The sequence below is a fragment of the Fukomys damarensis genome, unplaced genomic scaffold, assembly GCF_012274545.1.
Source record: "Fukomys damarensis isolate Sample0158 unplaced genomic scaffold, DMR_v1.0_HiC HiC_scaffold_10, whole genome shotgun sequence".
Classification (NCBI taxonomy): Eukaryota; Metazoa; Chordata; class Mammalia; order Rodentia; family Bathyergidae; genus Fukomys; species Fukomys damarensis.
This window is the reverse complement of record NW_022900922.1, coordinates 32,392,028-32,402,671: the sequence shown is the minus strand read 5'-3', so window position 1 is coordinate 32,402,671 and position 10,644 is coordinate 32,392,028. Positions and strand designations below refer to the sequence as shown.

The following is a 10,644-nucleotide window of genomic DNA, read 5'->3' as shown; positions in this document are numbered from 1 at the left end:
AAATAAAAAAAAAAAAAAAGAAATGTCAAAAAAAAAAAAGTTACTTAGATGAAAACTTTTTAAAGTCTTCCCTTAAAAAGCTAAATCAAATTGAAAAGAACTGCAGTGCGAGTTGAGCATTCCGAATCTGAGATCCACTGCTCCAGAGCCCGAAACCTTCTGACCCAGTGCAACGCCACGAACCCTGCACCCAGGACAGGGTGAGCTCGGAGAGCAGGCACGCGGAGGGCACGGACCCCGCAGTACAACGGGAGTCCCGCTCCACGTTGGCCTTGCCCGAAGGGTGTCACATGTCTGCAAATCCTCCAGGACCCGAACGCTGAAGCCTCTGAGCCTGGCATCTGGGATAAGGGTGGCTCCACCCATCTGGACCTGCGTGCTCCAGCTTCGCCATCACAAGGCGCACTGTCACCCCCATCATTTCTGCCAAGTACCTGAGATCCCTGTTGCTCAGAGACCAACGCATGGAGCCGAGGCGGCTGCGCTCCGGCTGCCACACATCAGTGCAGCACAAACCCATCATAAAGCCAGGCTTTCTGGTACCAAGTTTGTTTTAAAAGCTTTTTTCTTGAGGCTACTGACTCTTTAAAGCTGTTCCCCTTGCATCTAATACCTAACCCCCTTCGAAAGAGAACATTTTCATAAAGGAAGCGATGTGAAGCTACATTTCTATGAAAGTTACACCTGCTCACCCAGCTTTCCTGCCTTGACAGAAATGCACATTTCCTCTGAGAGAGGCTTGTGGTTTTCCCTGTGTCCTACAATTAGATAAATCTCTGGCCAATGACTGTTCAGCACACGCCACAGTACTCTTCACCGCGCGGTTAGTGTTAAACATGAGGTATGGGGGTGTGGAGTCCCCATCATCTCTGCTGTCTACAGAGAACAGGCAGAGTCGAGGAAGCACGCACACCCTGGAGGAGATGCTGACAGACAGCAGGGCTCTAACGCAGCTGCTGGGGTTGGGGGCCACACGCCCATCTGACTCGATAAATCAGTCTTCGGCATGGACACTGAGTCACACTCTGGGATTCTGTGCTCTTTCCATTTCACCAAGCAGGGCCCACAGGGAGCGCTGGCCCTTTTCCAGGCCCACCGACACCGCAGTGTGAGACGTCAAAGTTTAACCTGGCCTCGGTGGCCAGAGTTCCCAGCAGCCACCATCAGCACCACGAAGTGAAGATTATCATGACTACTGGTTTATAAAATGAAGATGGAGGAGTCTACATTTTTCCTAGTCATATTCTTATGGGGCCCCCGACTTCCTGATATCCCCCTCACACAGGGGGCTGCAGACACAGCAGGGTCACCTAGGACCACGCTACATTATACTGTCAACCAAACTCTGGGGGCCTTTGCTATGGGTAAAGGATGGAGCAGGCACAGTGGGGGTGTGGGGAGGTGAGGGGCAAAGGTCCTGGGGAGGGCAGGACAGGAGTGCCAGGTTGGCCTGGACAGGATACCCTCATCCCCAGGTGGCCGTGAGTCAACCTCAATGCTAAGGAATCGTTCTTCAATGTCTTCACGGGAGTGACAGAATGGCTATGCTGAAAAGTAAGAAGCGCTCATCTGTGAGACCACAGACTGAACCACTGCAAATGACCCTGAGGGACAGACGAGGAGGGCGAGGAGGCGGGGGAGATGAGGCTGGCGAGTAGGGACCACTACTGGGGATAGAAGCCCACTAGATGCTCCTCTCTACTTCTGTGCACAGCTGGATATTTCCTTTACGCACACATCAATGAATTCTAAAAAGTAAAGAATCGCTTTAAAATAATCGCCTTGATTTATGTACTTCGTCTGGCCTCTGCCCAGTTGGACTCTCCTAAAATGTAGGCAGGGAGGGAGGGAAGAGGGGGCACTCACAGCTGGCTCCTCGTTCAGTGTCTGCAGCATCCATTTTTCCAGCGTCTGGAAGTCCCGAGGACCCTGGTACTTCACTGCTTCTTGGCCAGGCTTAAAAAACTTCAGACTGCAGAACAACAAAGGATTAGGCAGATAGCACAAGTTTAGAGCTTTCCAAACCACTCTGAGTGGAGAGCACCATCTCACCAGGGAGCAGACTCATGTAGGGAACCAAGCGGAAAATGAGCTGGCCAGGGGCTGCAGCCGGGCCCTCTCTCCATCTGCTAATACTGTCGGGAAACAGAAGTACTGCTCCAGGAGGTAGTGTGTGCACAGAAGTGTTCGGGAGTTTCTGAGGGTGTTCAAGGAAAATAAAACCCAGGTGAAAACTTGCAGCCACAAGGAAGCACTCTGTGTTCCTGTGCAGAATCTCAGGCTTCTCCCTTTAAGGTATTTGTTATCCTCCCAAGCTGGGTAGGTATTTGGTAGCTACTGTTCTAGTCGGGTATCTAAATTAGGCCGTAGTAGTAACATACTGGCTTGGCAATGCATTATTCCCAGATGACCTTGGAAGGTACTAGACACTCGCAAAGTATGATGTGTTGGTCACCTTTCTGTTGCTGGGACAAAATACCCGACATCTGCAACTGAGAGGAGAGGTTTACTTCAGCTCATGGTTCTGGAGCTATCAATCCATGGGTGGCAGAAATGGCACACTGGAAGGGCCTGAGGGCAGAAAGCTGTTCCACGTGTGGCAGCCAGGAAGCAGAGAGCAGGAAAAGCTATGGGGGAAGGAAGGAGGGACCAGATAGAGTCCCCAAGGTCACACCCTACGACTCACACAGACTCCCCAGAAGGTGCCTCATTAATCTCCTAGGGATCTTTCAAGCCAATCAGGCTGACATCGAGATTAACCACCACACATAAATATCCAGATATTTTGAGACATTTCCAAGAGTAAGGACACTGGTTGGTGCAAACTATTCCTTCTCTTTTCCTATGGAGAAGGGATCTTCTCTTTTTTCTATATATGTTGGCCTCTGAAGAGACAATGTGGGAGCAGTTCCCTTCATTGTAAGCAAAGCATCTCTAGAGACTGATGCTTAGCACTTGCTGCTGATCACTCTGGTAGTAATGGAAAACATGTTTCAGATGAAACTTCACAGGAGATGTAAAGGATGAGAACAAAAAAAAAAGAAAGAAAAAACCATGGGCTATATTTTCTGGCAAGACACCCTCATGCTTCTGGGGCACATATGTAGATTTTCTGAGTCAATGCTCAACATACAGAATCAGCAGATTCCCCTTAAATGAAGGCCTTAAAGTCTCACAGCAACACAAGAAAGCCAGTCTGCTGGCTAGATCAACATTGAAAGTTCAAGGGCATAGAGACCTTACTGAGCATCCAATGTCATGTCATAGGGCTTAAGTGATGCCCCTAAAGTGTCCCCAAGAAGAGGATAGGCCCAGCTTCTTCTGTCACCCCTAAAGATGCTCCTCAACCTGAGAAACATCCTAATAAACTGATCCTAAGTTGAAAGTATATTTAATATACCCACCAAAACAAGGCAGCTTAGTCAAGCTACTTTAAATACGCTTGGAACACCTGTCACAGCCTACAGTTCGTCAAAAGCATCCAATACAAAGCCTATTTCATAACAGTGTTGGTTATCTCATGCTTTGAACAGCTGTATGAAAGTGATAAACAGATCCAGTTGAATGATGATGCTTCTGTCCCATGATAAAGTAAAAAATAATTCTAAGTTGATCTATCATTAAGCCAGGACCATCTGCACTTCTATAATCACATCGGGCCTCCAAGGACGAATGTATGAAGTTCAACATTATAAGCAGCTCAAAGTATGCTGCAACAATTGTGATCACCCCAGCAGCACCACCACATCCACCCCAGGCTGTGGGCAGCTCAGACAAGGAGCGCTACTGTTGCAGAGACTAGAAGCTGCTGCTGTGCTTCTCCACCTCCCTTCTGTCCTCCAAGTGCCTCCCCAGAAAGGGTCCTGAGTGGTGAACAGATGGATCCTCAAGATGTCAGAAAGGCCTGGGCACTGTCAGACTCAGTTCTTATTTCTTTGCTAAAGTTACAACACAGCAAGAACCTGGCCTATGATTTTTCTGTCTTGGCACACACTGAGCAGAATGAAAATAAACAATTAAAAGAAATCTCTGTTTGGACTACAAATCTAATTGACTTAATCTTCAATTCTTCCTTATTAAGCTCAGAGAGGCCAGAGAGAGCTAGAACTTCCACTGCAGACCTTCCAGGTGGTCCTGAGTGTCTGGCTTCACTCTGCACTGTCCACAGAAGGGAAGTGGGTGGTGGACGGGGACAGGATATGAGCCCAAAGAACAGGCTACAGTTTGCCTATTACCAGACCACCACATGGGCATTCTTGTCTCCCGGTGATTTGTTTCTCTTTCAAGGAGGCTGCAGGGGAGAAAAATCCCCACTTAGTTCTCACTCTGGAAAACAGTTCGAGAAGTGTTTTATTACAGACGCTCCTCGTTTAAAGACCAAGTTCCATTCTGGCGACTAGGTCGTTAAATAAACTGGTCGCTAAATGAAGAATTGTACATTCCAGTACTGAGAAGGAAGAAGTGGCCAAAGGAAACTCCAACTTGATGACTTCACTTTTACTTGCGTACCTCTTATATGCAGTACTGTGAGGTATAACAGAATATAAAATTACAGAATTGTACAGCACAATCAGCAAAAGTTACACTACTGTACTGTAGAAGACACCACCTGCACCATCAGACTGCACACAGGTCCTAAGTCCGAGCAGCGGGTGGTAAATGTGAACAGCTGCTGAACAGGTAGGTGGTTAAATAAGGAGTATCTACAATCTACAGTTATAGGGTTGAACTCTCTCTCTCAAAACATATCAGCTGAAGTTCTAACTCACAACCTCAAAATATGACTCTAGTTAGAAACAAGGTCTTTATACAAAGGGGAAATTTGGGGACGGACACACACACACACACACACACACACGTGCATGTGCACAGGGAGAAGCCATGTGGCCACAGGGAGCTGGGTGTGACACACATGTGCAGCAAAGAAGCCAAGATGGCCAGCACCCATCAGAAGCCAGGAAGATGTGAGGATTTGCTACAACCTTCAGAGATAATGTGGCCCTGCTGACACCTTAATTTTTGAATTCCAGTCTCCAGGATGTGAGACAGTACATTTCTGTGGTTTTCAGCACCCATCTGAGTGGTTCTTTGTTAAAGCAGCTGAAGGAGACTATTACAAATGATATCTTCTCTGTCCAGCCCCTTCCCAGGCAGTGATTCGTTCCTGGCTCAACAGGAAGCCCTTCAAACATTTTCGTGAGCATAGTCAGCTATTTATAGGGTTAAGGGAGCCCAAACTCCCCCTCTGTAGTCTTTTACTCCAGCGTGACGTGCCAGGGAGACTGATGTAAAGGTTCATACCTTTACACACACACTGAGCTCAGGCTTTTCTATTCACCATTGCTTCAGGCCTTGCAACGACTCCATGAGGTGGGATTGTTTCAGAGGACCTGTCTACGACTGCCTCAGCGACTACATGCCCCTTGCACTCTGTGTTAAAAAGAAAGAATTTTAGAGTTCTTCTCTCTATTGGTCTGCTACAATGTAGGTTTGAATTCTGGGACTTAGCAAGCAGCCACTGGACACCAAGAGTTCCAGGGTCCTTTATGGGAAGTCAAATTTCCAACTGTAGGAGGACCCCTAACCTTGACTATGTGTCCACGTCAGAGTCTACACTCATGCTCCCTCCGTGTACAGATGGAGAGCAGGGTGGCCCTGTCACCATCCTCCCTGGTGGAGAAACAACAGGGCCCAAGCTGCAGGGGATGTGAACAGCAGAGCTGGGATTCCAGCAGCTTCTGGGTTCCCTTCAAGCCCAGGGCTCCCTTCATGTCTCCAGGCAGCCTCTCAGGTTTGAAGATCATTTCTGGTTTTATAGGTGGTCAACACTCGCCCATACTCCTCAGTTATTTCAGTCTTCAGCTGTAACTCAGATTGAGGGAGCTGCAGTGACCCCCACCCCCACCCCGCAGAAACAGCTTTTCCCACAAGTGCTTGCCAGGCGGGCAAGGGGATCTGTCTTCCAAGGTCCTGCTTCCCTGCCACAGTGACCATCCCAGACACGACTCTCATCCAAAGGGACCCACCAATCATGGGCCCCGCTCTTCAGGGACAGAGATGCTGAGCCGAGCAGTTTGCTCACTCGGAGGGAGGTGCCGCAGAACCAGTCCCAGGGCTGAGTCTCAGTTCCCATGGAACTTCAGTTCAGCCTCTGTGCCTTGGTCTGAATGCCCCCACCCAGGCAGCTCACATGACGAGCTTAGGAAGAGGAAGGCTTGTTCTGTCTCAGTTTCGGAGCTTCTAGTCTGTGGGTGGCCTGGAACCCTCACCTTTAGGCCTGTGGTGAAGCTTCACATCATGGTGGGGAACAAGATGCCAGGGTAACCAGGAAGCAAAAGGAGACAGGAGGAGGGGTCCCCAGTGCCCCCACCTCCTCCCCAACAGGTGCCACCATAAGGCTTACACAACCTCCCAATAGATCCAAGGCTGAACACGGGCCCTTGGGGACTCTTCCTCCAACCACAGCAGGGCAACAGGCTGTGAGCCTGGGTGAATCTGGAACCGTCCCTCAGAACCAGAAACACTCCTGCCCTGCTGTCAGGCACTAGTAGGGCCACTTGTCAGAGCTGCTGTGCTCTGTTTGTCTTCCTTTCGGACAGAAGCAGCCCTGTGCTGACTGGATGGGATGCAATCCAGGAAAGGCACTGAAGAATAAGTCACCAAAAGTCTATGCGTGCAGTGTGTGTGAAACGTACTGGGGTCAGTACACGCTCAGGACCTCAAGGACCCTCACTGCTGTCCTTCACAGGAAAACCCAACCCTGATGACTTAAAGTGCTTTTCCAAACAAGGTGGGAAATGCATCAAAAACAGTGTTAAATATAATTGTTCCCTACCATCAGGACTGCCCACTCCAATCCCTCCGACCTACAAAGGAAGGAGCCGCAGTGCAGCATGAACTTCCGGCGCACGGTGTAGGGACCCTGCCCCCACTTACGTGGGGTAGCCTCGCACACCCTGTGCGGAGCACACATCTGCGTCGGCCGTGCAGTCCACTTTGGCCACGTAGACCTTAGCATCTTCCATGCTGTTGTACTTGTCTCCCAGGTCGTTCCATGTCGGCTGAAGCCGCTGGCAGTGTCCACACCTGCAGCGAGGTGAAAGGGCGTAAACCTGAGCAGGGTCGGATCAGGGGCGTCAAGCCCTTCCTGTCAGGCATTGGACTGTCTTTATACTGACTGCAGCGGGCGAACAGCGCACAATTCCCTGCTTCAAGCCCTGGGGACAAGCCGCACAATTCTCAGCGTTACACTGAAACCCTGCATGACGCTGTCCACATCTTCCTCTTTGGCCTCCATGCCAGAGGCCCCTCCTTCCCTTGCAGTCCACCTCATGCCTTTGCTGTAGCATCTGCCCTTCTCCACGAAGACCAGAGTGGCTCAGCCCAGGAGCTCTGAACACTGATGCTCACTCCATAAACCCTGCCTGGCTGCCTTCAGCCTGCCCTGCAGGAGCATCTGGTGTCACTTCCTCCTGGAAGACAGCCCTGACTCCACCGCTCTTCTATTTTGGAAATCCTCTCCCCTCCAACAGCAGCTAGTGCTGCTTGTGGTAACTGTTCCTTTATTGGTCAGGTCTCTTCTACCGTCTAACCACTTGTGCAAAGTTAAATCAACTCTGCATTTTTCCCAATGAGAAACTAAAATGGTAAATTTTTAAGGGAGTTTATGGTCACTGAAATTTCTCCGGCTGTTAGAACCAAGCACTGCATATAACACTGCATGAATTTAGTTACATGCAAACGCTTTTACCTCAGCCATCACTAAATTAATATGCTAGCCGGCCGGATGACGGCTTCTGCGGGCTCCTCCCATGCTCACCAGCATCCTCCTCAGCGTGTGGCCTGCCGGCTGAATCACAGCGCTGATCAGCATCTTGCACTCTCAGCTGTCTGCCATGCCAAATTTGAATTTGGAACCAGACAACACTAGAAATTTTATCCTAAGCTTCAATTACAATCACATAGCATGGTGGCATGGGGTTGTAGGGATTTTTCCCATGTGTCTAGTAAGTATGGTATGTATATCTACAGCATAACCCCATGCTGGGCTGCTTTATAAAGTCAGGCTCTAGGGAAGCAAAAACAAAACAAAAAATAAACCCAACTGTCCACTTATAAGAATACCCAGCCCTGACAATTGTTGAGTTCTTCAAAATAATTTCTCAGTAAAATCTGTGCAAACTCTATGCCTCTGACAGATGGCCTCAAAGCACCTTAAGGTAGACAAGTTCACTTCGAGCAAAGTGTCTTCTCTAACCAGCACTTTCCAGGCCAGCTAAGAGAATCCTGTTGTATAAGAGCCTCAAATACAATATCATTCCCTTTCCTGGAGATCACTGTGGAGGAAACCCCAGTGTTTCACTTAAGTGCATAAGGTACAAGTGCCAGGAAAGCAAAGGCTGTCCCTTTCACTACTGTATTCCTAGCACCCTGCACATACTATGTACTAAGTGCTTGGCAATTTCTTCACTGAAGGAAGAAAAAAAAAGGTGAAACTGCATTTGTAGATTTAACGTCTTTGAATTCAGAGGGAGCTTGAATGGTGAGGGAGAGGAGGAGAAGCTACCCGGGAGAGAACAGCCAAGTACCGCAGAGCCCTAAAAAGCACCTGAATGAGACGGCTTACTGTTCCTTGGCTCTGTTCTTCCTTGTGGTGCAAATATCTTGCCACATCCAGCTGACCATGCTGTCTAAAGAACATATGTGACACGCAGTATGTTCAGGGTTTAGCTGAAGCAGCTATGATCTGTCCTAAGGAAACCTGGCTGGGTGGGCTGAGGAGGTGCGGGCTGGTGTCCTCCTGGGCACAGTCCCAAAGGGCTTCCCTGGACAGCTCTCTCTCAGAGTTTGGTCGGACGTGCTCATTTCAGGATTTTACAACTCCTTTGCAACCTTTTTAGTTTTCTTGTGAAAACACAAGACCAGATTAAAAGTGAGGATAAAAGAATACATTCACTCAGGCACTAAATCAAATCTGTCCAGCGTGGGCCCTCACTAAACTGGGTGTGCCTCCCCCTGCCCACCCCAGGAGCAGTGACAGAGCCTCAGGTGCCATCTAGTTGGAATTCCTGGTTTGGGGCCCTTGCAGCCACAGCGTGCACCCCTGGGCCGGCCAGCTGCATTCCCTTAGCCTGGTCCTAACAAGGAATAGCGCAAAACCACCTGGTCCCAGTATTGACTCCACTGCCACCAGGGTCAGTGCGACCCAGGAAGGCCACAGAGAAGCTATGACCTGATGCTGGCACAAAATCTACTTGGCAGGACAACCATACAACTGCCAAGGTCAGAGCAAAAGTATACAGATCTATGTTTTCGTCACATTATGTCCTTGAGCCCAAATCACACGTGGGCTTCCACAGCCTCAGAACTGGAAGCGGGGCAGGGCGGGGCTAGGCCGGGGTCTTCTGAGCTCTGAACTGCTCTTCAAAGTCTAACTGTCAAAGGCCATCACGAAAACCTACAGATCTCTATCTAAATATCCGCAGCAGCTGAGTAAGAAGCAAGTAAGAACCTACATTCCTTTATTGGGCGAATCCTTATTGTCCATAAAGCCACACTGAATGAGAAGGACATTTACCTAGTCCCCACACAGGTCAGTTTTCTCTCTCAATCCAGGACCAACCAGCTGATATTTGCTGCAGTTAGCCCGAAATTAAAACTCCAGCACTGCAGGGGACTTACTATGGCCACATGCTGATTTTTCTTTTAAAAAGAGATTAAAAAAAAAAAAAGCCCACAGATTTATTCCACAAAATTGGCACCAATTAAATGCAGTGGCGAAGTATTTAATTGGTTTGGTTACTCCCAGAATACCCCGTACAAAGTAACTATATTAACGTCAGCTGATAGTTTTATGCTACAGAGTATTTCCTCTACCAGCGGCAGTTCTAAAAATTCAAATCAGTTGGTTCTTAGGAACTTGAAACAGAACAGAGTATTACACGTACACGTTGTTAATAAATCATAGTAATGATCCAGACTGGCCCGAAAAAGTTGACTTAACTTTAAAGGAACTGAAATACAGCTAGACTATGGGGCTAAGAGACGCGTTAGTTATGAAGAGCCATTTTTCCTCCACCCTTCCTACACTCCTTTCTCTGGCAGACCCCTCCTGAGCTCTGGGGGTGAATACTAAATCCTGCAAAACACGTTTCTCACATCTCAAACTCCCCGACCCGGGCATCTAGGCCCCGGCACAGCCTGAGCTTGTACCCCGGGGTAACACCCAGGATGAAGGACTCTGGGGTTAGCGTCAAGACCACCCAGAGAACAGAAGATCTGATTTTCTAATCGGGGGACTTTCCCCATCTCACACGTTCCAAGTGACCTGGCCCCGAGAGCGGGAAGGAGGTGACCAAGGTCGGCTTGGGCTGTTGGCCACCGCACTCTCTGGTTTCCCAGAGATAGCAAGCGAGCCCCCCACCCCGGATACCGTTCCCACGCACGAAGTGGGGAAACCACACCTCGCGGCGTTTTCCTTTTGCGGGTAAGTCCACGAAGGTGACCCGCCCCGCGTCTAAGGGTCAAGCAGGAAGAAAGCACCCGGAGTCCCGGCCACGACAGGAGCTGCTCCGGGCGCGCACGGAGATTTGGGGCGCCGAGCGGGAAGGAGGGGTCCGGCCCCGGGGCGCCCCCACCTGGGCC

At 49.4% G+C, this 10,644-nt stretch overlaps 1 protein-coding gene across 2 annotated transcripts in view; it reads right to left on the bottom strand.

Moving 5' to 3' along the window:
• Positions 1–10,644, bottom strand: part of Txndc5 (thioredoxin domain containing 5) — a 117,587-nt gene that overhangs the window by 14,207 nt on the left and 92,736 nt on the right. Inside the window, exons 1-3 of one of the 2 annotated variants that reach the window (XM_010622832.3) lie at positions 10,464–10,614; positions 6,937–7,086; positions 1,867–1,972 (exon numbers count right to left, since the gene is read on the bottom strand). In XM_010622832.3, coding sequence (XP_010621134.1) covers positions 1,867–1,972; positions 6,937–7,025 — 195 coding nt within the window. In that variant the 5' untranslated portion in view covers positions 7,026–7,086; positions 10,464–10,614. Of the gene's footprint in view, positions 1–1,866; positions 1,973–6,936; positions 7,087–10,463; positions 10,615–10,644 lie in introns of those variants that run through there. The other variant, XM_019207323.1, reaches the window with a different exon arrangement.